The following is a 27,679-nucleotide window of genomic DNA, read 5'->3' on the forward strand; positions in this document are numbered from 1 at the left end:
TTACTCGCTACAGCTGGTCGCTAGAGGTCGAGGTCACGTGCTGCTCACCAGCCGCCCACCCGAACACCAATCACGGCGCGCCAAACCAGCCGCTGATTGGTCAGGCCCGAATTAAAAAATTCCTGCATCCGATTAACCGCGAATTTTGAGGAATAATAAGAAACGAAAGTAATTAAAGAGAAATTATGGCTGTTTTAATAATTGTTAATGATTAAATGTCAATTTAATTAAGATTCGTGCATGCTGTGCGAAAAATTCTCGTTCTCCAGCTGGATTGAGTTATGTGAAGCCAACGGACCAATCACAGAGTGGGAAAGCCAGCCAGCTCGTCGCTGATTGGCCAAATCGAAAAATTCGCAGCCCGCTTTCGAGCAAAATTAGTGCGGTTGTTTAATTTCGGCAACCACCTGCTGCATTTTGCAGATTTCGTCAAGGAATAGCTCCTGCCGACGTGCAGGCTAACCAATTTCGCTTCTTCTGCGAATTTGAGCCGCCGTTTCTGTTACGAAAGCCGAAAATCATGAACCGCCGAGTGGAGACCGCCCGCAAGAACCACGACGAGCGCATGAACGAGTTCGTCGGCGTGCTGAACCGCGAGGATTGTCTGCCGGGCAGCGAGGTGCTGGACGAGTGGAGGTTTCACCTCGAGCTGACGGTCAAGAAGGGCGGATGGCTCGCCGTGTACAAGCCGCCCGCCGGCAGGAACAAGGAATACATGGACTTCGTTAACGAGCTGGTCGCTGTGAGTTTCAGGGTGGAATTTTTTAATTTTTGGGACTAATTAGAGGTTTTGACATTTTAGGTGGAGAGTGTGGAATTCCGAAATTTCGAAGGTTACGTTTGCAGTGCCGGGCAAAGCGACTGCTCGTCCTCGGAGACGGGCTCGTCCTCCACGCAGACCAACAAGGTCTTCTGCGTGCCTCTGGAGGACCTGTACCCCTGCACCAACCAGCCAGACCCTGAGGTGGACGGTGACGAGCTGGCCAACGTGCTGGACCAGTACAGGTTGGTACAAAAAATTTTAATTTAAAACTTTGTTAAAAATTGTTGATTTCAGGTACTTCCGAGCCAATTTGTGGCTCCCCTGGGACGAAGAGGACGACAATGAGGACTGGAGGGTGGCTGCCCTCGAACCCAGAATGCAGCTGTGAGTCTTATTTTACACCAGAAAATTTTAAAATATTTTTTCGAAGGCTCTACGACATGGAGCAGGGGCTGGCGGGGTGCGAGATGTGCGAGCGGGTGCGGCGAGTGTTCCGGCAGGCGTGGGCGGCCCACGAGGACCTGCAGAGCCTGCAGGACGGCGACCCGCTGGACAGCGTGGACGGCTCGCCCGTGTCCGCGACGACCAGGGCGCTGGACGAGGAGGGCGTGGCCATCCGCGTGATGCAGCTGCACCAGCGGCTGGACCAGCTCAGGCACGAGTTCTCGCGCCTCCAGAATCCGCTCATCCGAGGCCTGATGGTCCGGCAGCGGCAGAGAATGATGCAGCCGCGCCGCAAGGGACAGCAGCCGTGGAACAGACTCGTCTGGCCCGGCGGCCCTGCCGAGCAGCTGGCCAAACTCGTCGGAACGGCCTCCCTCCTCGCCGGCACCGACCAAAGATTCAAGTCAGTCCATTTTTCTTCAGCTTTTTTTATTAAAAAAAAATAACCGAAAGTCTACTGGTGTTCGGAGCTAAAGGGTTCCGGAAAACCTGGGTTTTTCGAAAATGAATTTAGTTTTATGGAAAAAACAGACTTTTATAAAATATAATGGGTTAAAAATTGATTTTTTTAAACTTTTTGAGTTAAAAAAAAATAATTTTTAAGCAAGAAATAAGCCGTGAAATTTATTCGAGTTTTCACTGCTCTGTGCGCGTTGGTAATCACGCGTCGGAGGGAAACTAGGTCTCCAGATGGCAAAGGATCACAAGATCAAGGTCAAATAGCAGCAAGTCATAGAAATTATCTGCGCTGAAAATTGCGTAAAAATCCAAGCTGACGTCCGAGTGCGAGCGATTAAATTGAATAACTTTGTTGCAGCTGTTGCGATCGAGCTGGATTTTGTAACATATTTTCTTACTAAATGATTTGCATTTTCGCAAAACAATTATCATGGTACAAACAAATGATTGTACAAATTCCTGTGCTGGGTGTCGGCGGGTACGAAGATAAGATAAATTTACAGCTCTTATCACGCGCGTCCGCTTAAAAATTTGTGGCCGAAATTTAAAATGAAAAATATTCTCACCAGAAATTTTGGAAGCGCCTCGAGCTGTTAAATGTCACTGCTTGAAAGAGACTGACAGTTCAAAAGATAAAGTTGACGGGAGTACGTTCCCCCCAAATCCCTCGTCAATGGAAATTTCCGGTCATCCATAAAATAAAACGATTCACGCGGCGATCACGCACCCGTGCACGCACGGAAAATAAATTCCTTGTTCCGTGACACGAGAAACGTATTATTTATCAGTAATAAATACTAAAAATCTTTTAATTTATCTGTTTTTAGATTATATCCATTGCTCGCGTTGGCTTTGGAGGAGGCGAATGCCGGCGATTTCGTCTTTCTGGCGGCTGGCAAGTACTCGACCACTGGAAGCGCCGGTCTCGAAGCTGGCGGCACCATTAGAGGTTTTTATTTCCCCCTATAAAATATTCCCTGACTCTAAAATAATCTAAAAATCCAGGAATCGGCGAGGAAGCGGCTGTGGTGTCCGGCTGCGAGGCCGGCGACGTGATGCTCAACATCGAGTGCCAGCAGCAGCGGGACGAAACCGTCCAGTTCGACTTTGTGCTGTCCAACGTCACGCTGGAGGCGTACAAAATCGAAATCTGCCTCTTGCTGTCCGCTGGAAATGTCCTCCTCGAGAATTGCATCGTAATTTTTATTTATTTATTAAAAAAAACACCCGCAAGACAAATTAATTCTAGATCGACGGCGGTGGCAGTCACGACAAAGACGACAGCGTGGGCGCCATGGTGCGCGCCAACTGCCGCCTTGTGGCCAGAAACTGCGTCTTCACCGGCTTCACCACGGGCATCATCGCCTACGGAGGGGCTCGACTCGAGCTCGAAAAGTGCCATGTCAAGGAGTGCCAGTACGGAATGCAGGTTTGGCTAGTTAAAAATTGTTTGTCTGCGCAAACATGGCCGCCGAGAGAACCTAGCGAATTATAAGCGTTCGTGCCGCGGAATTTTGGCCGATCGGTCGCCCTGCCCACTTTTCAGCTGATCGGAATGACTTATTCGCGCGATGCAGAAGGATATAAAAGTGGGCGGGGCGAAGGATGTTCTTATTAATGATGCGCAGAAACGTACTGCATATGTCAGGCATGCGCAGTTGACAAATTTATATCAAAAGCAAGCCTATGATGTCCCTGATGATCACTGCGCATGCTTCAAATGCAAAGAAACCTACTGCGCAGCAGTTAAGAGAATAATCAGGGCATGCGCAGTAAACTTTTGAATCGTTTGCGTACTCTGCGCATGCGCAATCGGAACTATCTCAAATTAATTTAGTTTTTCCAACTGAATTTGCAATGCAGAGGGACGGGGCGATTGATCGGCCAAAATTCCGCGGCACGAACGTAAATACGCCCTCTTTCGGTGAACAAACAGATGAATATTAATTGTCGGCTTGGCATGCCCCTGAACAACTAACTCGCACGGTGTGGAAACAAATAATTGAAAGACGAGAAGCGAGTGACGCGCACTAATGACCGTTATTTCAACAGATGTACAAGGGCGCGGAGCTGTCGATGAAGCAGTGCGTGGTGAGCGAGTGCACCTCGCACGGCGTCTACTTCAAGTGGAGCTGCGACGAGCAGGAAAACGGCAGCACACTCGTCGCGCACGACTTTCTCAACACGTACGTTTAGACGCGAGTTTCCAATTTAAATTAATTAATCCGTTCGTTCCTTTAGGCTTCCCGGCGTTTCCGTCCAAGAGTCCGACTTCAAAGCTGTGCCTCTGGCTGTGCAAGTGGAAAATGTCAACTAATAATACATTAATTAAATGTAATACTCCGAGTCAATAGAATTAAATAACCAAAGTGATACAATTAATAATATTAACGGTTTAATTCAAATTGAGAATCAATTTTCAGCTGCGGAATTGTGTACAACGTGTAAAATTTAAGCTCTCAGTCATGATGAAAAAGGCATACATTGGCACCACGCTTGTAAAAATAACTAAAAACGGTAACAAAAAATACATATTCTGTGGGATGAATCAAACTAAGGCATTTCAAACTCCTGAGACTTGAAATACTGAATAAATACGACTAAGTTGTTTGGTTGGTAAACAAGTACTGCCATCACTTTGATGCTGTGTAAATAGGTGACGCCCTAGTCCGAACACTTCAGTGAAAACACGCATAATATGTGCTCGAAGCAAAGCCAAGAAGCGCGTCTCTCCATGATTTATGTACATTATATTGTCGCTGGTCGTGCGCTGCACTTTTTCTGGCGAAATGGCTATAGGTGATTGTGGAATTTTCAACTGCGGCGTCAGTTGGGCTTCTTGCTCGTCTCGTCCTGAGACTTTTGGCTCGCCCGCAAATCGGCCACCAACACCCGCAGGAACAACACGATGTTCATCAGCATCACCACCGACATGGCTGCAAAAATTGCGGTCAGCATTTCACACGATCAACAGGAAATAGGTTGAACGTACCGACGCTTCCGATCGTGAAAGCGGTGGTGGTGAGCTCGTCCTTGTGCACCGCTAGCCAGCGCGTCATCCACCCAAGTGTGGCTATTCTGAACACCACAAATGTCCCTGAGACAGAGGAAGAGAGGAAATAATCCGTTTAGTATTATCTGGCATGACTAGAAGCGTAGTTTTGTGGATGGAATTGATAGATTTTCAGTTTCTGATCAATAAGGCATGCATTGCGCATGTCTCAGATGTGTAGAAAGGGTTCTGCGCATGTCTCAGATGTGTAGAAAGGGTTCTGCGCATGTCTCAGATGCGTAGAGAGGGTTCTGCGCATGTCTATGATGCGCAGAAACGTACTGCGCATGTATATGTTGCGCAAAAACGTACTGCGCATATTTAAGATGCGCAGAAACCTAATGCGCATAGCAGGTATGCGCAGTTGACAAATTTTGATCGGAAGCAAGCCTATGTCATAACTGATGTTCACTGCGCATGCTTAAAATGCACTGAAATCTACTGCGCAGCAGATAAGGGAACATTCAGGGCATGCATAGCCTGAGCAGAATGAATTAATAGGTCCTGCGCAGAATATTAATCTATGGCAAGAGTTCAGGATGCCTGACGCATCCTAATCTTGCGCAATAGGTGAGAACTCTGAGCTAGTGACACTTATAGGGCTTTAAATTTATTATTTCTAAATACTGCGCATGCGCAATGGTCAAAATGTTTTAAAACTACGAGAACTTGACAAAAATAGATGGAAATTGCTTTCTACCAGCTCCCTGATGCGCAATGGGTTACTGCGCACATGACACATGCGCAATAGGTTACTGCGCATCTAGCGCATGCGCAGTAGGTCTAAAAACGCTTGTCGGACTCACCGATGTTGAGCATGCTGTTGATTCGGTAGGTGAGGTGGTTTTTGCTGAAGCCCTGGATGAGCATGAGCTGGCGCGTGTGCAGAAAAACACTGTTGACCTCGACGAGCAGGGCGACGAGCCCGTAGCCGAGGTAGTGCTTGGTCACGATGGCCAGCGTGAAACACATGAGCACCTGAGCAAATTTTATTAAATACAAAACGCATTTTTTCCATATTACTCGACAACCATCGTGTGGTGCAGCAGCAGTTCGTAGCTGCTCCTTTTCCGGTGGTTGATCAGCAGGTCGCAAAAGTCGTACACGAAGTACCCTGGAAAAAGGGCAGGCTGTTAATGAATCAGGTTAAGAGGGGAATTTCGGTTTATCTAGCCTAAAAGGAACTGAAAAACAAAACGCAATAAATTAGACACGCACAAACGGGTTAAAGTGAGGCAGCCAAGTTCTAAAATTAACTCTCGCATTCCAACCTTTGCTCTCTCGCCGCAGTTTGGCAAATCCGATTATAGCGATTAATTCGTATAATTGTGCGGTGCTGTGATAATGATCGAGAGCAGACAGATTTTTGCATACAAACAAAGCGCTGGTGTGACCTCGCTAGAGATAAACTCAAAAACCGAGTGCAAATAAATAGATAGACTTGGATTCATACTAAAATAGGATGTACAATGCTTGCCTTTGGCTTCGAGCGTGTCATGATTTTTTTAGACGCCTCTCCACTTAAACACTTTGAACGCAGAAAAAATGTGTACATTTTAAATTAAAGTGCCAAGTAAATGGGAAAGGTACGGAATTAAATTCATCGCCTCACCTACGGAAACGCTGATCAGAAGGTGCGACGAACTCGAGTATTTGTTGATCAGGTCCTCGCGCATGATGGGAGTCTCCCAAAAACTGCAAAAATTATCATATAAAGGTTACGTAACCTTTAATCTTATATGCACAATTAAATGCGCCTCAGGAAGGAAATTAATTTACCAGTAAAGGGCGCCAAGGCCCGTGAGGACCGAGTGGACGAGCGAGTTGGCCGTGTTCCTCCACTTCCACTGCTGGCGGAACGAGTGGCTGGCGCTCTTGGGCACCAACCTGGCCAGCAGCAGCAGGTTGAGCGCCGCGAACGCGCTCGCGCTTCCCGCCGCGTGCACCATGCCCAGATTCGGGCCCGTCACCGACGCGGGGTCCATCGCTAATTAAATCGGGTTCGTTTCACCAAAACGGTCCGGCAGCAGCCACGCGTACAACACGACCGACCTGTGGATGGAAAACAGCGAACTAGACCAGACCACGAGAAGGGGGCGGTTCCGGTTCAGTGCAGCGAATTTCAGCTCATTTTCCTGACAGGAATACCGGTTCTTCATCAAAGAAGCCGCTGCTTTTCGCATCATTGGGTTGAATATATTAAAAAACCGGTATTTTAAAGTTCTCGGTTAATTCATTGAACTCATTCAAGTCAGGAAGCCACGCCTTGGTTAATTCGTACCGGTTTGGGTTCCAGGCTGCAACGTTTGAGTGTGGAGTACGAAACGGAGATAAAAATTTAAGTCTGGATTTTCATCTTTAATGGAGGTTTTTTCATTTTAAATCAGAATTTTAGTCATTATTAATCAATTATAATCTTTCAAAGGATAAAATTGAGTTAAAAATTATTCAAAACCTCTAATTAGCTCAAATCTTCTTTTACTCCTTTCCGTTCTTCCCATGAAAACACTCGCAATCATGGGGGCGTGGCTGTCCCAGCTGGAAAAACGCCGCAATCTTGCGCAGATAACAAAACAAAAAGGCCTGTCAAACGAATTCGGGGGGATTTTTCTCGCCATGTAGCCAAAGATTCGGCACTGCTACCCCGAATTCTCGGCAGAAATGTCAAAAGGGTGATCTAGCGCACAATGGCGACGTTCGGCTCACTGCTGCTCGCGGTTTTCGTCGTCTTCCTGATCACGTCATGGTAAATTTAATTATTTTTTAGCCACAATTCGCGTCTAAACCCTTTTAAAATAGGATCGTGCCGTGGCTGCTGGCATGGTTCTTCAAAATCAGGCTCAACCTGAACGTGAGCATCGGCAGGATCGGGCTCGGCTGGCCCTACCTGATCCTGAAGGAGGTGCACATCACCAGGAGCGGCTTCTCCATCGTAAGGGAGGGAAAATTTCCTGATTATTGTAACTTATACTGGGTTGCAGCAAATCGAGGAGGTGGCCCTGAGGAGCAGCTTCCTCAGCAGCCAGGTGAGCAAACTGCTGCTGGTCATCATCAAGGACGTCCGCATCAAGAAGGATATCGGACAAAGCCCCGAGGAGGGCGCCTTCGACCCTACGCCCTCCAGAATCAACGTCAAAGACCTCAAGGTTCCGCCGGTTCTCATCAGCCTCACCCAGGTCCGAAATAATTATTTTAAATCTTTAAAATTAATTTTTTTAATCAGTTTCTGGCTGTCCACGTTCACCGCGTGACCGTGATGCTGCTGCGGTCGGTGTCCCCTGAGTGCCTGGTGCACGCGGCGGCCGACGAGCTCTACGTGGACGGCAGCGTGGTCCACGGCGCCCGCCTCCTGGCCAGCGTCCGCTGCACCAGCGCCTCGGCGAAAATCCTCAAGCACCAGCAGCACGGACAAGCCCACGAAGACGTCCACGTCGTGCTCGGCGAGGTCGCCTTCGGGCTTGCCCTGGAGGCGACGCTCCTCGCCCAGGGACCGCTCTCCGTAGAGGTGTTTATTTACGTCTAATTTAATAGGAAATTAATGTTAATGGTAATTTATTTTGAAGAAACTTGCCGTTGAGGTAGAAAAGCCGCAGGCTGTGATAAACGACGGCTTCTTCGAGCTGGTGCAGGCGCAGCGGCTGTCCTCCTCGGCGGCCAGGAAGGTGGACAAGCCCATGTGGGTCGATGACAACACCAGCTGGCAGATCGCCTCCAAAATCTTGCCTAAGGTGCGAGGAAAATTTTAAAAATTTAAACCGGGTCAATAAAATGGTGTCGTTTCAGAATTTCAGTCTGAAAGTGGACTGCACCACCCTGACGGGCATGAGGGACCACTCGAGGCCCGAGTTCTGCGCCGTCCTCCAGAGTTTCGCCGTCAAATCATCATTTTCCTCCGTGCCTTTTGGTAGTGCGATTTCCCCAACAAAAAATAAAACCCCCCAATTTTAAATTTGAATTTGTAGACATGTTGATGAACGTGGAGGTGGAGGAGGTGAAGGTGCGTTGCAGCCAGGTGACGCTGTTGCGCCTGAAGAAGCTCCGAGTCGACGGAAAGGTTCTGAACGACACGCCGATGGTGGACGTGCTGCTGGACACGCTGTCCGTCACCTACACGCACAGGGACATCTTCATGTGGGCCTCGACCAACTTCAGCCTGCCCAGCGGCGCGCAACTCACCAGACAGGTCTCCAGCCGCGCCTCCAAGAAGCCCACGCCGAGGTCGGACTCGTCCTAATTAGTCGAGATCGTCTAATTTTCATTATTTATGTCCCAGATGGCTGCTGGAGCTGCTGTCTCGGCTGCAAGCGAACGTCGAGTTGTGGAACATCGCCGTCTCTCTCCAGCTGACCGACAACCACAATGCTGGAATGGGATGCAACCACGCCAAACTCGCGTTCGTCTCCGTCCTCGACGATTTCGAAGAAGGTATTTGAGAAAATTTCCTAGAAGACTGTTGGTTAGCACATTTTTCCTGCAGAGGTGCCGCTGATGCAGGCGTGGACGGGCGAACTGCTGGTGGAGGCGCTGTGGTGGCGGCTCGGCGTGCCGGTGCTCGACTCGCCGGACCCGCAGGCCAAGCTGCAGCACATCTGGGGCACGCCTGCCTACCTCGGCGTCCTGCTGCTCGAGGCCAAGAAGCCGAACACGCTCAAGGGCGTCATGGAATGCGTCCGCTTCGAGTGGTCCGACGAGCTGGCCAAGTTCGTCCAACAGGCGGCAAAGTGTCTCTTGGAGTTCCGAGCCTTGGTTCCGGTTCGAGCGGCGGCGGCGCGACACTCGGTGGTATCGCTGCCGACGGGAGAGTCGTCCCTGGAGGAAATCTCGGTGGGCGTGACGGTGAGCAACGTGAACATCTTCCTGGTGGTCAACGACGGCCGCAAGGCGGACAAGGCGGTGATGCTGCGGCTCGACTCGAGCCGCGTCGACCGCGCGCGCGGCAAACTCGGCGTCAGCATCGACGGCGCCCGCCTCCTCACCATGGACACCGGCCTCTACTACAACTGCGTCAGGGCCGACGAGCTCAAGCAGCCGTGGGCCCTGCTCAGGGGGGCCAAACTCACCGTCAAAGGACCTGAGGTAGGGGAAAATGAGATCGGTTCTTTTTTTGCTAACAAATATTTAATTTTCTTCAGGTGACCGTGCAGTCGAGCGATCAAATCTCGATGGAGTGGAGCACAGAGCTGCACCTGCAGCTTTTGGGACTCTTTGAGGACATTCGGGCTTTCGTGCGGGGCCTTGTCCCAGTTTTAACCGAGTCAGAGGTAGCCTCTGGGGTTTCCACTGGTCCTCAGAAGAGGGTGGTGGTGAGGCTGAAGGGAGAGGTGGCCCTCGGAATTCGCATCTCGAGCAGGCACGACCTGCGGCTCTGCTTCGACGACCTGGCCGCCTCGGTGGCCGGCTCGGAGGTCGCGGCCAACGCGAGCCGCGCGCGCATTGCCGTCGACGGTGCCGACACCTTCTTCATCGACTCGCTCATCGTCGCCACGCTTCAGGACAGCGAGGAAATCCGCGCAGAGCGTCGCAGCCTGGAAAGTTTCGTGCTGGCGTGGAACCGGACGTGGAGCGTGTCGATGCGGACGCTGCTGGTGCGCTTCCCGTACGAGCACAACTTCGCGGACGCCGTCCAGAACGAGTTCGTCAGTCTGTTCAAGTGGCTGAAGGTGGTGCACAAGTATGAGCGGCGGCCGTTCAACGCCGCCAGTCCCTTGCCACCCGACCTGCTGGTGCGAGTGCACGAGTTCGCCTTCGAGATGAGCGACGACCCCTTCGAGGTCCGCCTCAGGGACAACTACGAGCTGCTAGAAGACGAGTACCGAGAGGCTGAAACCAGGAAAAAAATGCTCGCGGCTAAAGTCGAGGTAAAGAATTTTCACTTCTCGCAAAACGGCCGAAAATTTTGTTTGAGCTTTAAATGAAATCAAAAAAACTTTGAATTTGGATGGAAATTGGTTCTTAAAAACGCAGAATTTTACGGCGAGTCTGATAAACTTTAGTTTTTTGTCGTGCGATCCATAGAAGCCGAGTTATAATTTTTTAAATCCGAAAAACGCTATTTAGGACACTGGCCAATTATGGTTTTCGGGGCTCAGGTGGGGTCCTATGGGCCAAACGGCGCCGATTTGGGCACCAATCGATGCCCCTCGGTAGGGCGCGTACCCCCGTGTGCAAATTTTAGAAATCGAACCATTTTTCGAATTTTTAAGGGTTTTTTTCTTCTGAATTTCCAAAAAAGTCAAAAAATGATTTTATTTTTATTTAAATTCGGCCGCTTGTCTGATCATCAACCACGACCCCTCATCGAACACGTCTTGGATGGGGCTTTGACCTGTGGTACTCAGATGACCTTTTTCAGGGTACCTCGCGACCTGAGATCTGGCAAAATTTTCGAAAAAGTCGAAATTTTTAATGAATTCCGCTGGTTATATGAAGAAAATTCTATAATATCGCTTCGTCCTTTCTTGTCACCAACCTTCCTCAGGTTCTGCGACTTGACATCAGGCCCTGGGCTGTTTTTAAATCGATTTTGCCCTCGCCATCGCTCTATATTTGAGTTTTTTGGTCAATTTGTAAACTCTAAATTCCTTCAGGAGCTGCAGAAGAACATCCTGCACTTCCCGAGCGGCAAGGTGGAGGAGCTGTACAAGGGCCTGAACAAGAAAAACGCCGAGATCTACATCCAGCGGTCCAAACAGATCAGTCAGAGTGGTCCGCCGCGGACGCGTCTCTTCGCGTGGACAATGCAGGAGCTGGAGGTGCTGGCGCTGGCCGACCCCTCTGTCCACGGCACGGACCGCGTCTTGCACGTCATGGCCGAGATCGACCGCGACAGTCCGTGGCCGGTAGGCGGGCTCGGCTTCACCACCCTCTGGTGCCGCGCCATCCGCCTCAACTGCAAGGAGTGGAAGTTCCTGCTGCGCGACTTTCCGCAGCCGCTGCTCCACATCCGCAGCATGCTTGTCTGGGGAAGACTCGTCGGCGCTGAGCAGGAGGCGCCCAAAAGGGCAAGACGCACCTGTCAGGTTGAGCTCGCACCTGGATGGCCCAGCGAGACCATCGAGCGAGGGTAAGTACTTCGTGTTAAAGGCAGTTTTTATAATTATCGGGGTCCAAATTGAGTCTAGAGTCTCACCGTGAGTAGCAGAAAGGGCCAGACGCTTTTGGATCTCACTGTGAGATCGAAACGCTCGCTCTCAGTTGAGACTGAAGCGAGCGGCCATTTTGGTTCTCTGTGGGACTGAAGAGAGTATGCGGTTTGGATCTCACAGTGAGAACCAAATGAAGTCAGCTACTTCTCTTACTCACCGTGAGACTCAAAACTGCGTTCTCAATTTGAGAACCTTATTTGGCTTCTCACCGTGAGTCTCGCTCTAATTTTGAGAACCGCATTTCGCTTCTCACCGCGAGACTCAGGGCTGCGCTCTCAATTTGAGAACCAGTTTTTAAGATTATCCCATTTTCCCTTCCAGGATGGCATCTCTGAAGTTCTACCACGACCTGAGCTGCGACACGGAGCACTTCAGCTACGCATTTGGGCCTTGCTGGGAGCCGGTGATCGCGCAGTGCAACCTGAGTTTTGAGCGGATCGTCAGCCCCTCCCGCGACCCGAGTCCTCCGCTCCCCTTCTGGGACAAAATGCGGCTGCTGTACCACGGCCGGCTGACCATGTCCATGCAGACGATGACGGTTCTGCTGCACGCCTCCCTGGACCCTTACAACACGACGGAGGAGATGGAGCTGACCTGGAGCGAGGTGGTCATGGACTGGACCAACGCCAAGTTCGTCTTCAAGGGCGACCTCAACATTTACGTGAAGACGGCCTCCAAGTACGACGACTGCCGCCTGCTGCACCTGCCCAACCTCAAGCTCACCCTGAAGCTCAACTGGGTGTGTCTCGGCGACCCCAACGACCACCACTCCGTCCTCCCCTGCGCCCCTGATAAGCTCCCTGAGTACTCGAGCAACCAGGAGCACGACTCCTTCAGGGCTTTCAGGTTAGTCTCACCGGAATTTAATCAAAATAAATATTAACCTTGTTTTTATCAGGTCGCAACACGTGAACTTGAGCATTGCTGTGGAAACCAAGCCTGCGAGCAACTCTGGAGGTCCAAGTGGGAACTTTGACTTCCCCATTGCCCTGCTCTACGGCAGCACCCTGCGCTGGTTTGAATCGCTCAAGCTGATTTTGTCGGGAGTCACGCGGCCGACGCGTCGCGGCAAACTTTTCAAAAACGTTCGGCCGCGAAAGCTGCAGCTCAGCAGACACTACCGCAAAATACACCTCCTTCTCGGACTACACCAGTTCCAGGTAGGAAATCTTACAGCAAGTCTGATTAACTTTTTTTACTCTACGACCCATAGGAGTCGCGTTATTAATTTTTTAATTCGGTAAAACGTTAAATGTGACACTTACTAATTGTGGTTTTTGGGGCCCAGATGGCCTTGAGATGGCCGATGAACGCAGATTTAAGAGCGTTGCGTCCCGTTTAGATTATTTAATTAGAAACTGCAACAAAGTGAACTGTTATATAATTTGGTGCATCAGTGAGGCTTTGCCTGACTAATCGAGTTTAAGATTTTTTATAATTCAAAACAGAAAGCAAATTTTGATCAACTTAATTCAGAGGCGAATTAATTTTAAATACTGCAAAACGGGAATGTAGGAAATAATTTTCAGAACAAGTATGCAATGAAAAAGAAATTCATTTTTTGGCATAATACAATTTTATTCAATTCTTAAAGTTTAAACGGAACGGTGACAAGTTTTAGATTCAAAATTATTCTCACGTTTAAAATAATTTTCACATTCATTTTCAAAAAATCTATATTAAAATCAAAGTTTCAGTGTTTGTCATGAAAGTGCAACAGGTGTTTCTCCATTGAGTGGATGAACATCTCCTTGCCACATATTTAGCATTTTACACGAGCACAATTCAAGTGGGAACGTTTAATATGCACTAGAAGGTCACATTTCAACAAAAACCTCTTCTTGCAGAAATCACATTCAAACCTACGCTCGATCAAATCATGTCTCATGGCCAAATGCATCTTCATTTTCGAGAATAGATTGAAGCTTTTGGGACAGTGCGCGCATTGCTTCAAATTAGCCGCGTTGTGTTGATATTTCAAGTGATTTTTCAAGGTTTTAGCGCTTTTAAAGTACTTCTTGCACGGCTCGCACCTGAACCCAAGATTTTTGTGCTGCAAACCACGCCAAGCATTGAATCCGTGTTTTCTCTTCTCGTGGTACTTCAACAATGACCTTTTTGCGAATGTCTTTGGGCACTTGCCACATTTGAAATGAGTTTCTTTGCAACTTTTTCGGTGGGTCTGGAATAAACCTAAACAGTCAAATTTGGTTTTGCAGCGTCGGCATTTCTGCTTTTTCAGGTGTTTACTAATATAGCGTGACGTAACTTCTTCATCGCATACTGTGCAAATTTTGAACGAATGATCTCGGCGGTCATGAATTTTCAGCAATATCGCCGTTGAAAACAACTTTTCGCACTTTTCACACTTGATTGTCTTCGGCAAATGCTTCGCAGAAATGTGTCTTTCTAAAACAAATTTTCCATTTGCTCTATGCCCGCAATACTTGCATTTGTGGACTTTTGCCTTGTATTCCTTCTTGTGAGCTGAGTCAGTGTGAGATTTCATTTCTTCTTCAGTTTTGAAAAAAGAAAGGCAGCCATAAAAAGAGCATTTCACCGGATATTCAGTGTGGATACGTCGAAAATGCTTGCGGTAGCTTCTATTCGCCTGGAACTCCTTTTCACAAAAGCAGCACTGAAATATTTTTCGTTCTTTCGGCGTTTCGTGGAAATTCTTGTTGTGCTCTTCTTTCTCCTCAATTGTGTGAAAGTAGGTGGCACAACTTCGTTTTTCACATCTGATGGCATTTTTGTGCGCATTCTTCACGTGGATTGTCAAGTAGTTGTATGATTTATCACAGTATGGACATTCCCTCATTTTCTGTTCGGTTTGTGATCTATGTCCAGTTTCAATTCCTTCCTCTGAATCAACAATTTCTAACTGAACCCAGCACTGCTCAACTCTTCCATCTAAAAAACATTAAAATACATAAAGCAAATATTCTTTATTGAATGTCTCAAGAATTAATTTACCAAAATAACTTTTCCGCAGCTCTTTTGCTGCGTCGTCCAAATAATCCGAATCCTGTGGCCACCAAGAATCAGTCCCGAAATTCAAGCCGTGTTTGACCAGGAACCTTTTATAAAAAAAATCGTGACGAAAATTAAAAAGGACAATTAAAAAATGCAACTCACTCTGCGTGCCAAATGCAAAAGTAACAAATCAGGTCTGAATCCTCGATTTCCTCAGCAAATTCGTGTCCGCAAACGTTCAGCAACCAAGTCTGGAGCTTCTCCTTGTCCACGTTGACAGCCTGGACAGCGCCGTCCGCCGCCGGACGCTCGCACAAAACGCAGAGAGGCTTCGCTGACGACATTTCCATACGAGTACCTTCCAAGCAATGAGGGTTGATGAGAAGTGGAAGGGTTCGTTTAGCTAGCAAAAAATACGTTGCTCTCGGAATCGATAGGGGAATTTGGGAAGATATGTTTTACCTGTATTCTTAAAATTCAAGATATTTTCCTGACGGTTTAGAATTTTTATTTATTGTGAACAGAAAGACTTTCCATCCTTACTGGTAAAGCAAATATTTATTTATTTGTAAAATTTCAAAAATAAATAGGTCAAGTGGAATTTATTTGTATGTCTTTTTTGAAGAAATTAGGATTGTTAAAAAAAAGTTTGAATCATTGTGAAAATCGTTTGAAAATTTTTGATTCTTGACACATAAATTTAATAATAAAAATATTTCAAATACACATACCTTTTCTTTTTAAATACAGCAGATATTTGGTTTGTCATGGACTTGAAACAGTGCGTTACCGTTACCTAGTGTTTCCTGAATCAAATTTGGGCTTTTCCATGGGCCTAATTCAAGTCGGTAAATATATTTAATACTCCTCAAACGATTTGATTTCCATAAAAATTCTCCTTGCACAAAATCACATGGCACAAGACAAAATGTTTTTTATTTTAATTTGAGTGGAAAGTGAAGATTTTTGGTCAGCGCTCTAACAATGTTTGATTTAATCTACAATGTTTTGGTATTTTATGCGATTTTCAAAACTTTTCTGAATTCAGAATAACTTTTATCTTCTAGAGTAAATTGGAAATTTTCCATATTGAACGCCAAAATGCAAGAATTAATTTACCATGAAAGCATTTTTGATGCCAATATCCCGCATCGTTCGAATAATTCAATTTCTGAAGCGAGAAACACCACAACTTGAGGTGGTTTATGATCAGATTCAAGAGCGCTGTGCTCCGTTTAGATAACATTTAATTAGAAACCACAACTGAGTGAAATGTTTAAATATTTCATGCATCATTCAGATTCATTGCCTTTCGATCTTTGAGATAAATAAAATAAAACATAGAGTAGAATTGGATAAATTTGATTCAGATGTAGAAAACAGTTTTCTGAACAAGTGTATATCGAAGGAAAATTTCAATTCATATTTTGAGATATTACAATTTTATTAAAATCTTAAAGTCTTAATGAAATAGTGACAAGTTTCGTATGCAAATTTATACTCACGTTAAAAAATTGTTCACAATAATTTTCCAAAATCTACATCAAAATCAAAGTTTCAGTTTTTGTCGTGAAAATACAACAGGTGATTCTCCATCGAGCGGATGAGCATTTCCTTTCCACATATTTTGCATTTTACGAGAGCCCGATTCAAGTGGGAACGTTGAATATGGATTAGAAGGTAACATTTCCGGAAAAACCTCTTCTTGCATGCATCACATTGAAAGGGACTCTCGATCAAATTATGTTTCTTGGCTAAATGGTGTTTCAAATGGGAGAGAAAAGTAAAGCTTTTGGGACAGTGCGCGCATTGCTTCAAATTAGCTGCGTTGTGTTTGTATTTCAAGTGACATTTCAAGGTTTTAGCTCTTTTGAAGTACCTCTTGCACGGTTGGCATTTGAACCCAAGATTCTTGTGTTTCAAACCACGCCAAGAATTGATTCCGTGATTTCTCTTCAAGTGGTATTTAAACGATGACACGTATGCAAATGTCTTTTGGCACTTTCTGCATTTAAATTGAGTTTCTTTGCAAGTTTTCCAGTGAGTCTGCAGTAAACCTAAGCAATCAAATTTGTTTTTGCAGCGACGGCAGGTCTGCTTTTTCAGGTGGAGAAAAATATTGCGTGAAGTAACTTCTTCGTCGCAAATTGAGCAATTTTTGAACGAATGATATTGACGGGCATGAATCTTCAACAAATCCTTTGTAGAAAACCGTTTTTCGCACTTTTCACACTTGATTGTCTTCGGCAAATGCTTCGCAGCAATGTGTTTTTCCAAATTATCAATTGTCTTTGCTCTGAATTCGCAATGCTTGCATTTGTGGACTTTGGCCTTGTATTCCTCGCTATGAGTTGAGTCAAAGTGAGCATTCATTTCATCTCCAGATTTGAAATAATGAATGCAACCACGGAAAGAGCATTTCACCGCATATTCAGTGTGGACATGTCGAACATGCTGGCGGTAGCTTCTAATCGCCTCGAATTCCTTTTCACAAAAACAGCACTGATAAATTTTTCCTTCTTTCGGCATCTCGTGGAAATTCTTGACGTGCTCTTCTTTCTCCTCTATTGTGTGGAAATAGGTAGCACAATTGTGATTTTCACACCTGATGGCATTTTTGTGCGCATACTTCACATGGGTTGTCAAGTGGTTGAATGATTTATCACAGTAGACACATTTCCTCATTTTCTGCTCAGTTTGAGACCGAGGTTCAGTTTCAATTCCTTCCTCCGAATCATCAAATTGCTCCAACTGAACCCAGCACTGCTCAACTCTTCCATCTACGAAAAAATAAAAACATATAAAGAAATTTTTCATTATTGAATGTCTCAAGAATTAATCTACCAAAATAACATTTTCGCAGCTCATATGCCGCGTCGTCCAAATATTCCAAATCCTGAGGCCACCAACAATCAGTCCCGAAGCTCAAGCCGTGTTTAGCCAGGAACCTGTTATAACAATAGAATCGTGATGAAAATTAAACAGGACAATTTAATATTAACTCACTCTGCGTGCCAGATGCAAAAGAGACAAATCAGGTCTGAATCCTCGATTTCCTCGGAAAATTCGTAACCGCAAACGTTCAGCAACCAATTCTGCAGCTTCTCCTTGTCCACGTTGACTGCTTGGACAAATCCGTCCGCAGTCGGACGCTCGCACAAAACGCAGAGTGGCTTCGCTGACGACATAACCGTTCGGGGAACCTTCCAAGCAATGAGGGTTGATGAGGAGTGGAAGGGTTCGTTTGGCTAGCCAAAGAAGTATTGCTCTCGGAATCAATAGAGGAATTTGGGAAGATATTTTTTACCTGTATTCTAAAAATTCAAGATATTTTCCTGACGGTTTAGAATTTTTATTTATTGTGAACAGAAAGATAAATTTCCCTTGCTTACTTGTAGAGAAAATATTTATTTATTTGTAAAATCTCAAATAGGAGTGGTTAAATTGTAATTTATTTGTAGGTATTTTATAAAGAATTCAGGATTTTTTTGATAAAATTTGGAACCATTGTGAAAATCGTCAGAAAGTTTTTGAGTCTTAACAATACTCTTTAAAACCAACCGATTTTACTAGAGTTCCCTGAATCATGGGCCCAATTCATTTTTGCAAATATTTTATGTGCCTCAAACGACTAGATTTCCATAAAAATTCTCCTTATTAAATTATTCTTTAGCGAAATGTGTATTTTCTTTTAATTTGAGAGAAAATTGAAGCTTTTTGGTCAGTGCTAAACAGTGTTTGATATAATCTGTGATGTTTTGGTATTTAAAGCGATTTCCAAAACCGATCTGAAGTCTGAAATACTTTTTATCTTCTAACGTAAATTGGAAATTTTATATTGAATGCCTATACAAGAATTTATCTACCAAAATAGCATTTTTGTCGTCGTTCGAATAATTCTTAAATCGAGCAACCTTTAACTTGAGAGTGTTGATGAACCCGCAATTGTGTGAAATGTTTTTTTCTTTTTGTCCCTGTCCTCGGACCGGGAAAAGCGCACACTCTTTACTGGCACCAATTCCGAAACCTGGTCCCAATAACAATTACACCGCGTACGGATAACATTAAGCCCACTAAAGGGCCAATTTCCTCTGCAGCGAGGACTTTTTTGAAACGCTAGACACTCTTCCCGTGATTCCAAATGCTGGAAAGGTGCAAAGCAGCAAGTAGCGAGTCGGTCTATAGAGCTATATATTCGGCAGGGAGGCGAAAAAATTGTTAAATAATTTGGTGCATCAGTGAGGTTAATTATGGCTACTAATCAACTTTGAGAAATTTTTAACAATATAAAGCAGATGATTGCTAAATTTGATTCAGAAGCGAAATATTTTTTTATAACTTCGCAAAGTGTAGAAAATAATTTTCTGAACAAGTGTAAACAAGGAAAAAGTAGTTCAATTTTGATGTACTACAATTTTATTCAAATCTTTAAGTCCAAACGAATTGTGACAAGTTTTTTATGCAAATTTATACTCACAATAAAAAATAATTTTCACAGTAATTGTTTCAAAATCTATATCCGAATCGAAGTTTCAAAGTTGGCCATGAATGTAGTAGAGGTGTTTTTTCATCGAGTGGAGGAGCATTTCCTTTCCACACATTTCGCATTTTTCACGAGCGCGATCCAAGTGGGAACGTTGAATATGGCATAGAAGGTTATATTTCAAGAAAAACCTCTTCTTGCAGAAATCACATTCAAAGGAACTCTCGATCAAATTATGTCTCATAGCCAAATGGTTTTTCAAATTCGAGAATCGAGTGAAGCTTTTGGGACAGTGCGCGCATTTCTTCAAATTAGCAGCGTTGTGTCGATATTTCAAGTGACTTTTCAAGTTTGTTGCACTTTTGAAGAACCTCTTGCATGGCTCGCACCTGAATCCAAGATTTTTGTGCTGCAAACCACGCCAGGAGTTGTTTCTATGCGTTCTTTCTACGTGGTAATCCAACAATGAACGTATGTGGAACATTTTTTCGCATTTGTCACACTTAATTCGAGTTTCTTTGCATTTTCCCCTGTGCGTTTGAAATAACCCTAAGCAATCAAACTTGTTTTTGCAGCGATGGCATTTCTGCTTTTTCAGGTGGAGACTAATATTGCGTGATGTAACATCTTCGTCGCATATTGAGCAATTTTTGAACGAATGATCTTGTTGGCCATGCATCTTCAGCAATTCCATGGTTGAAAACAATTTGTCGCACTTTTCACACTTGATTGTCTTCGGAAAATGCTTCGCAGTTATGTGTTTTTCCAAATTTGTTTTTTTCTTTGCTCTATATCCACAATACTCGCATTCGTAGGCTTTGGGTTCTTCACCTTCATCCTTGTGAGTTGTATCAAAGTGAGATTTCATATCATCTTCAGATTTGAAATAATGAATGCAACCACGTAAAGAGCATTTCACCGGATATTCAGTGTGGATATGTCGAACATGGCTTCGGTAGTTAACATATTCCTGGAACTCCTTTTCACAAAAGAAACACTGAATAACTTTTCGTTCCTTCGACTTCTCGTGGAAATTCTTGACGTGCTCTTCTTTCTCCTCAATTGTGTGGAAGTAGCTGGCACAATTTTGTTTGTCACACCTCATGGCATTTTTGTGCGCGCTCTTCACGTGGTTTGCCAAGCTTGAACTGAATTTGTATGATTTGTCACAGTAGAAACATTTAGTCCTTATTAGCTTAGAATGGTTGTCAGATTCAATTTCTTCTTCTTCGCTCTGTGAATCTGCAATTTTCTCCAACTGAACCCAGCACTGCTCAACTTTTCCATCTAAACAAGCATAAAACGCGATTTAAATTTTCTCTTTAGAAGTCCCGTAGAATAATTAATTTACCAAAATAACTTTTCCGCAGCTCTTTTGCCGCGTCGTCCAAATAATCCAAATGTTGAGGCCACCAAGAATCAGCCTCGAAATTCAAGCCGTGTTTGGCCAGGAACCTTTTATAAAAAAAATCGTGACGAAAATTAAACAGGACAATTTAAAAATGCAACTCACTCCGCGTGCCAGATGCAGAAGTTACAAATTAGGTCTTTATCTTGGATTTCTTCGGAAAATTCGTAACCGCAAATGATAAGTAACCAATTCTGGAGCTTCTCCTTGTCCACGTTGACTGCTTGGACAAATCCGTCCGCCGCCGGACGCTCGCACAAAACGCACAGTGGCCTCGCAAACGACATTTCGGAGCGAGAATCTTCCAAGCAATGAATACGACGGGTGACGAGGAGAAAACCTTATTCACTTTTGTTGCAGAGGCACCTCAAAAATTCGAAAAATTTTCCTTATTAGTTTTAGCCCCTTTAAACATATCTTAGATTCTTTTAAAATTCTCCAGCTATGATTAACAATTTCCTTTTTCTAAATAGCAAATTTTTAAATATCCATGACTGACAAAATGCGGCTTCCAGAAATCAGGAAGAATTACAAATTACTTGATATAATTTATTAAATTCATCGTAAATTAAAAATATAAAAAAGGGACTTTATAAATTTAAATATTTCTTTATTTTAGGTCTGCTACTGGATGTCATTTGCGAAGCAACGCGGCTTCGAGCTTCTTGGCGGTCGAATTTCCTGCTCGTCCGAGCACATCCTGAACCTTGTACCTGTGGATGACGGGTTGGTGCACCGGCCACGCGCCGAGTGGTCCATCGGATACATGAACTGCGAGCTGAACGACGCCGAGATCTGGCTGCAGTCCGCATTGGAGGAGGAAAAGGAGCAGGTGTCGCTGCGGCAGCCAGTCGAAAAGTGTTACTTCCTGTCCCTGGCGAAGGTTTCCTACGGCCGCGAGACCACCCTGGAGAAGGACCCGCATCACAGGCTCGTGGTTTACGACCTGAAGGGCGCCTGGACCAAGAGCAACCGGGACGTCGCCTTCGCCCTGTTCGACTCCTTCGTCAAAAGCCAGGTTGGAATAACTCGGTTAAGGTTAAAGACCGTCTCTGACGAGATTTCTGAGCTCACCAATCGATTCCTGAGGGTCGAATTAGGTAATATGGATGTTTTTCCCGTTAAAAAAGTGCAGTGCGGCGTGCGAACTTTTTTCCCGCCAAAACAATTTGAACGTTTTTGCGAGAGCTGCGCATGCGTCAGAGCTGGCTGGATCTGACAAAGAATTCATTTGTACAGGTGGCATCTCTGCAAGTGCTCAAACCAGCTCTGACGCATGCGCAGGTCTTGCATTTACGTTCAAATAGATTTGGCGGGAAAAAACGTTCTTCGTCGCGATGGACTTTTGGTAGGGAAAAACATCCTCTACACCTAATTCGACCCTCAGGAATCGATTGGTGGGCTCAGAAACTTCGCCAAAGACGGTTTTAAAGAGTTTATCTAATATTTTGGTTTATTTTTGCAGCAATTGAAGAAAAACCTGTCAACGGACGCCCTCAAAGTGTTTAAGAATGAAACAGCAAACACGCCAATGAAAAATAGGCCACGGCCGAATGACAATCTAAGCGTCAGCACGCCAACCAATCCCACCCTTCAGGTACATCCTGAAAATTCCTGAGTGATTCGTGAAAATTTTAAATAAAACCACAGCAAGCAACCGCTACTCCTTCGCCGATGACGAAGCTGCAGTCCGGCCACGCGGCCACCATGCTGCAACAACTGATCGCCGAAGTCGACAACAAAAATGTCGTCTACAGCGACGACCTGTCCACGCAGAATAAGGAGCAGATCCTCCAGGGCCTCGTTTCCTGCAGCGAGCACGACGTTTTCTACGAAAACTGGCACAGTACGTGTTTAAAAATGGCGTCCATTAGCGTCTGACGCTCGCGGAAGCCATTTTTGCGCAGCTAAACTTCTGAATTAAAATTTGCAGTCGTGTTGGTGAACAGCCAGGTGCTGCTGAAGGGCTGCGAGACGAAAGGCTACGTGATCATGAGCGCCGCAAAGGCACAAATCCTGCAGCGGATCCACCGGCCCGTGTGGAAGCAGCACACGCTCGTCTCGAAGACAACCTGGGTCGGCTCCCTCGAGTGCATGCAGTATTACGCCACGGTCATCGCCGGAGACACCCCGGACGGTACTGTTTTACATCCCGAGATGCAAAATAACAACTAAAATTGCAGAGAACATCATGTGGCTGACGATTGACAACATTGAGGAGAAGGAAAAAGACTCTGCAGTGATCGAAAAGCCGGCTGACGTGCCCGACATAGTCGGAAGCGGCCACTCAGTCGGAGGAATCGTCAGCGAGACCGTCGGCGTCGGCACCGAGACGGAAAACTCGCCCATTCAGGTACGAAAATCAATACCTTGACCCACCTTCTCCTCATTCCCAAGGTTTACAGCTCCAGCGAATCGTGTCGCGGTGCAAATGCGAATTTTTCTACGCGTGCTACGGCGACAACAGTTTGGACCCGAGCTCGATCGACCAGGTTCCGCCGCCGCCCAGCGACGAGGGCCTCGGGCCGTGGGAGCAGCGCGAGCAGGGCGTCGACGCCTTCACCCTGATGCACCACGACCTCGACGTCTGCACAAACTCGTTGCAGTACGCCATGATTCTGGACATTGTGAACAATTTGCTGCTGCACGTCGAGCCGAGCAGAAAGGAGGCCGCCGAGAGAATGCAGCGGATGCGCTTCCAGCTGCAGTTGCACAGCTATGAAGACCAAAGAAAGCCCATCCAGCAGCTGCAGAACCAAGTCAGGTACTGAGTCGTCCTCCGAGCCGAAAAAAAATAATAAATCCGGCCCATCGGTGATTTTTCCAATAATTAAAATAGAATTAAAAACAAAATCGTCACTTTTGGGGGCTGCATTAAGATCCATTCGATGAGAAAATTTAAGGCGAGTCTAAAAAATTTTGGTTTTTTACTCTGCGACCCATAGAAGCCGAGTTATTAATTTTTAAAGTCGAAAAATCGCGATTTGGGACACTTGCAAATTTTGGTTTTAGGGCCCAGATGGGGCCCTATGGGCTGGACGGCGTCGATTTGGGTACCAATCGATGCCACTTGTTGAGTCCGGTCTGCCCGTGTGCAATTTTTCAAAATCAGACCATTTTTAGAATTATTACGATTTTTTTTCATTTAATTTTGCGAAAAAGTCAAAAAATGTTTTTATTTTTATTAAAATTCAGCCGCTCGTCTGATTTTAAACCACGACCCCTCATCGGACGCGTCTTGGACGGGGCTTTGATCTGTGGTACTTTAACGACCTTTTTCAGGGTATCCCACCCTGAGATCCGCTCCGAGGCTGAATTTTATTGCTTTTTTCAAAATATTTCGGTTCCCAAGTGGGGCCCTATGGGCCAGACGGTACCGATTTGGGTACCAATCGATGCCCCTAGGTGAGGCACGTCTGTCCGCGTTGAAATTTTCAAAATCGGACCATGTTTCGAATTTTGACGAATTTTTTTCGACTGACTTTTTGGAAAAGTCAAAAATTTGTTTAATTTTTATTTAAATTCGGCCGTTTATCCGATCGTCTACTACGGCCCCTCATCGGACAGGTCTTAGATGGGGCTTTGACCTGCGGTACCCTAACAACCTTTTTCAGGGTACCGCAACCTGAGATCCGCTCCGAGGCTGAATTTTATTGCTTTTTTCAAAATATTTCGGTTCCCAAGTGGGGCCCTATGGGCCAAATGGTTCCCATTTGGGTACCAATCGATGCCCCTCGGCGAGGCGCGTCTCTCCGCGAGAAATTGAAACAATTTTAAGAATTTTAACATTGAAATTTAGGAAAAAATCAAAATATTTTATTAAAAATTCCAGGTCATTGGTGTCGAAGCTGCGGCGTCTGGAGAAAAAGACGCACCAAATTCAAAGCAAGCTGTGCGAGGAGTCGAGCAGTTTGGAGCTGCTGGCCGAGGAGGAGAGTCTCGAGAAACAGGTGAGCACCACTATTTTTTAATTTTATTTTAAATAATAATTTAATTTGGTAGGTTTACGAGTGCAAGGAGATGCTGGGCGCTCAGAGCGAGGAGTTGCACGTGATGATCTCGTGTTTCAAAGAGACGCAGATCACCGCGAACCAGAAACTGGCGACGATGCGCGGCGACAAGTCCGTGGCCACGATCCGCGCCAACGAAATCTGCTTCAAGTACGCCAAGTGGCGCCTCACGGAGGCCGACGGCCAGCTCGGAATCGCCGATCTCATCCTCAGCAATTTCCTGTAAGCCCGCGAAAATGATTTAAAATTTAAAATGGCATTTTAGTAATTCCCGCAATCAGGTACACGAAGAACTCGAGAAGCGACGATTCGGTGGAGCACCTGTTGGAGCTGGGATACGTCAGGATGACCAACCTCCTGCCAAATCAGGTCTACACCGAGGTCCTTCTGCCCACTGAAATCCAAAGCAACATGCCCGTCGACCATAAGGTGAGTTTCGGGTGTTTCGGTTCTTGAAAAACCTGATTTTTGTTTTCTGCAGAGAGCCGTCAGGGTATTCTGCAGGGAAAAGGCGCCGGTTGGCGGAATTTCTGTCAAGGAGCATTTTGAAATCAACGTAGTCCCGCTAACCATAGGTGAGTTTTACCCTGATGTAGGTCAATTACCCTGAGAAAGGTCAAACTCTCCTGATAATGTAATTCTATACCCTGATATTCAACTAAATCGATTGCAATGTCCTAGAACAGTTAAAATGATTTTTTACCCTGATGAAAGGTCAAAGGTCGTTTTACCTGAAAGGTTGTTCAACCTGAAAAAATTATTAAGGTTGAAGTTTTCTGACATGACTTTGGTTATCTTAAGCCATTTACCCTGAGGAAGGTTTAACTTCATATACCCTGAAAAATGTACCTTTTTATCAATTTTCCTTCCCCTCAAATCCAGGTCTAACCAAGAACTTCTACAACACAATGCTGAAGTTCTGCTTCCCTGAGCGCGACCCGAACACCATCGACGACGACGAGCTGGAGACGGACACGAAGGGTGGTTTGCGAAGGGGTGGCAGCAAGGGTAGCAAAGGAAGCAAGGGGAAGGAGGCGAGCTTCTACGTCAAGATCCAGCGCAAGGACGACGTGGAGAAGATGAAGGAGCGCGCCGAGAAGAACAAGCTGTTCATTTACATCAAAATCCCGGAGGTGCCGGTCAGGGTCAGTTACAAAGGGTCCAAGGAGAAGAACATCGAGGACATCAGAGACTTCAGCCTCACCATCCCGACGCTCGAATATCACAACGTCACCTGGACCTGGCTTGACCTGCTGCTCGCCATGAAAAACGACAGTCGCAGGGTCATCCTTTCTCAGGTACGGATTTATGAAAGGTCAAAAAAGGTAGTTTTACCTGAAGGTGGTTTTTTCTTAATAAATTAACTTCCAGGTTTGTTTGACCCTAAAAACAGCCAGGAACTTCTAGAAATTCAAATTACCCTGAAACCTGACCCTGAAAAATTATCTAACCTGATTTTAAGGACCTGAAATTGTAAAATTTGAATGAATATTTCTTTCGAAACCAAATTTACTATTTTAAAGTTGAATGACGCAACTTACCCTGATAAAGGTCGTTTTTCTGAAATTATTTAAATATGACTAAAATGAAAATTAAGTAACATAGAGTCGTTTTAAGTAGATAAAAATGATTTTTAACCCTTAAAAATAATACTTGATTTCAGGCCATAAAGCAAAAGCTGCAGATTAAAATGACAAGGACAGCCGTGGAGGAGCGGGCGTCGCCGCAGGAGGAGGACAAGGCCAGGATGCTCTTTGGTCCCAGGTCCATGGTGAGTGCTTTTTACGATCTGATTATCATTCCGAAATTGTTGAAATTATTATTTTCAGCCTGTCGGGGAAAGCAGCAAGACTGGCAGTTTGAAGAAGAGCATCTTCAAAACCGGAAAGTGATTTTTTTTTAATCTTGTTCTTGTTGATTGATGTATTTTTAAAAATATAAACAAAGTTATTTAATATTTCACCGCAAGACAATTTTGATTTTATCTCAGAGGTTCCCGTATAAAATGCAGAAAAATCAACAATCGTAACAATTAACGTTCGGAATGCTTTGAGCAAATTTCATCGCCGCTTCTTCTCCTCGACGGCCCGGCGCACGTTGCTCAAGTGGATCGTCCAGAAGAACTCGATCACCCCCGAGAAAATCGGCCGGAACTAAAATAATATAAATTAATAATTTAAAATTATTAATTTAAAAAAAAACTAACAATTGGCGGAACGAAGTTGACGCCGTAAAACTGGAAAATGGACAGCGCGACCCAGTTGTCCTTCAGCAGCTTTTGGTAGGAGAGGAAAACCTGTTTACAGGCGGCACGATGTGATTTACCCTGAAACATTATTAATAAATAAAAGCCCTTCGGTAAAAAATTGGTCTCACCTCGAAGATGGTAGTCATGTAGAGCCTGAGGAGCAGGTACAGTGGTGCAAACACGAGCCTCTCGACCAAAAACCTGAAGAATTTTCCGTGCAGCTGCTTGCCTTTGGACAAGGAGTCGAGCGCCCTGTAGAAATGATGGGGCACGGCGCCACCGAAAACGAGACTGCCGCAAAATATATCAAATCAGCCGGAAACAATTCGTGATCGATTCGCACCCAAAAAGCGTGGAGGCCATGGCCGAGTCCTTGTCGAAGGGTTTGCCCGCATTGTAGCAGCGCTGCGAGGTCGCGTTGCCCAGAAACAAGACCAGAGAACTGCAACGTAATGCCATGAAGCAAAATTCCGTCTCGGAATTATTTTACTTCTTACTTTGTGGCCGCCTGCGTCCTGACAGGGTTGAGCACCAGTTCCTGAATGTAGCCGCCGACGATCTCGAAGAGGAACGGCGCCACCTTGGACGCCTTCGACAGGGACATGATTAGTTTTTAATATCACAAAAAGCAGAAAAGAGTGAAAAAATCGGCACTGTCAAGTTCGCATCGGCAATAAACAACACATAGAGA

General features: G+C 45.5%; 4 protein-coding genes across 4 annotated transcripts; 2 read left to right on the forward strand and 2 right to left on the reverse strand.

The window, feature by feature from the left end:
- The first annotated feature begins 240 nt into the window (after positions 1 to 240).
- Positions 241 to 4,045, forward strand: nesd (nessun dorma). Its single transcript, XM_065479730.1, has 9 exons — positions 241 to 742; positions 803 to 1,005; positions 1,058 to 1,147; positions 1,194 to 1,610; positions 2,494 to 2,615; positions 2,672 to 2,862; positions 2,916 to 3,095; positions 3,719 to 3,852; positions 3,908 to 4,045. The coding sequence occupies exons 1-9, from the start codon at positions 521 to 523 to the stop codon at positions 3,981 to 3,983; spliced, it is 1,635 nt and encodes a 544-aa protein (XP_065335802.1). The 5' UTR covers positions 241 to 520; the 3' UTR covers positions 3,984 to 4,045.
- On the reverse strand, positions 4,040 to 6,806 carry LOC135936790 (TLC domain-containing protein 2-like). The gene is made up of 6 exons (XM_065479741.1): positions 6,498 to 6,806; positions 6,331 to 6,413; positions 5,750 to 5,832; positions 5,525 to 5,696; positions 4,659 to 4,763; positions 4,040 to 4,602 (listed from the first exon to the last, which is right to left on the reverse strand). The coding sequence occupies exons 1-6, from the start codon at positions 6,701 to 6,703 to the stop codon at positions 4,493 to 4,495; spliced, it is 759 nt and encodes a 252-aa protein (XP_065335813.1). The 5' UTR covers positions 6,704 to 6,806; the 3' UTR covers positions 4,040 to 4,492.
- A 438-nt stretch (positions 6,807 to 7,244) lies between these two features.
- hob (hobbit) lies at positions 7,245 to 26,702 on the forward strand. The gene is made up of 26 exons (XM_065479728.1): positions 7,245 to 7,464; positions 7,518 to 7,650; positions 7,700 to 7,894; positions 7,942 to 8,223; positions 8,282 to 8,446; positions 8,502 to 8,622; positions 8,681 to 8,936; positions 8,992 to 9,143; positions 9,196 to 9,794; positions 9,851 to 10,576; positions 11,306 to 11,781; positions 12,185 to 12,709; positions 12,762 to 13,023; positions 21,350 to 21,748; positions 22,196 to 22,327; positions 22,381 to 22,576; positions 22,664 to 22,867; positions 22,914 to 23,083; positions 23,136 to 23,494; positions 24,563 to 24,680; positions 24,733 to 24,962; positions 25,022 to 25,169; positions 25,222 to 25,315; positions 25,623 to 26,038; positions 26,404 to 26,511; positions 26,570 to 26,702. Exons 1-26 carry the CDS (start codon positions 7,406 to 7,408, stop codon positions 26,630 to 26,632), a joined length of 6,588 nt encoding a protein of 2,195 aa, XP_065335800.1. The 5' UTR covers positions 7,245 to 7,405; the 3' UTR covers positions 26,633 to 26,702.
- LOC135936794 (peroxisomal membrane protein 2) lies at positions 26,688 to 27,656 on the reverse strand. Its single transcript, XM_065479746.1, has 5 exons — positions 27,486 to 27,656; positions 27,332 to 27,430; positions 27,117 to 27,279; positions 26,947 to 27,066; positions 26,688 to 26,893 (listed from the first exon to the last, which is right to left on the reverse strand). Exons 1-5 carry the CDS (start codon positions 27,590 to 27,592, stop codon positions 26,801 to 26,803), a joined length of 582 nt encoding a protein of 193 aa, XP_065335818.1. The 5' UTR covers positions 27,593 to 27,656; the 3' UTR covers positions 26,688 to 26,800.
- Positions 27,657 to 27,679: the final 23 nt, after the last annotated feature.

The sequence above is a fragment of the Cloeon dipterum genome, chromosome 2, assembly GCF_949628265.1.
Source record: "Cloeon dipterum chromosome 2, ieCloDipt1.1, whole genome shotgun sequence".
In the NCBI taxonomy this organism is placed as follows: domain Eukaryota; kingdom Metazoa; phylum Arthropoda; class Insecta; order Ephemeroptera; family Baetidae; genus Cloeon; species Cloeon dipterum.

Coding starts and splice junctions, on each gene's coding strand:
- hob (XM_065479728.1), top strand. CDS start 7,406: ATGGCGACGTTCGGCTCACTGCTGCTCGCGGTTTTCGTCGTCTTCCTG. Junction 25,316..25,622: donor CGTAGTCCCGCTAACCATAG/GTGAGTTTTACC, acceptor CCTCAAATCCAG/GTCTAACCAAGAACTTCTAC. Junction 26,512..26,569: donor TCTTTGGTCCCAGGTCCATG/GTGAGTGCTTTT, acceptor TATTATTTTCAG/CCTGTCGGGGAAAGCAGCAA.
- LOC135936794 (XM_065479746.1), bottom strand. CDS start 27,592: ATGTCCCTGTCGAAGGCGTCCAAGGTGGCGCCGTTCCTCTTCGAGATC. Junction 27,280..27,331: donor ATGGCCTCCACGCTTTTTGG/GTGCGAATCGAT, acceptor ATTTTGCGGCAG/TCTCGTTTTCGGTGGCGCCG. Junction 26,894..26,946: donor TCAACTTCGTTCCGCCAATT/GTTAGTTTTTTT, acceptor ATATTATTTTAG/TTCCGGCCGATTTTCTCGGG.
- LOC135936790 (XM_065479741.1), bottom strand. CDS start 6,703: ATGGACCCCGCGTCGGTGACGGGCCCGAATCTGGGCATGGTGCACGCG. Junction 5,833..6,330: donor TCTGATCAGCGTTTCCGTAG/GTGAGGCGATGA, acceptor CCCTTTTTCCAG/GGTACTTCGTGTACGACTTT. Junction 4,603..4,658: donor TTTCACGATCGGAAGCGTCG/GTACGTTCAACC, acceptor CAATTTTTGCAG/CCATGTCGGTGGTGATGCTG.
- nesd (XM_065479730.1), top strand. CDS start 521: ATGAACCGCCGAGTGGAGACCGCCCGCAAGAACCACGACGAGCGCATG. Junction 2,863..2,915: donor TCCTCCTCGAGAATTGCATC/GTAATTTTTATT, acceptor AATTAATTCTAG/ATCGACGGCGGTGGCAGTCA. Junction 3,096..3,718: donor AGTGCCAGTACGGAATGCAG/GTTTGGCTAGTT, acceptor TTATTTCAACAG/ATGTACAAGGGCGCGGAGCT.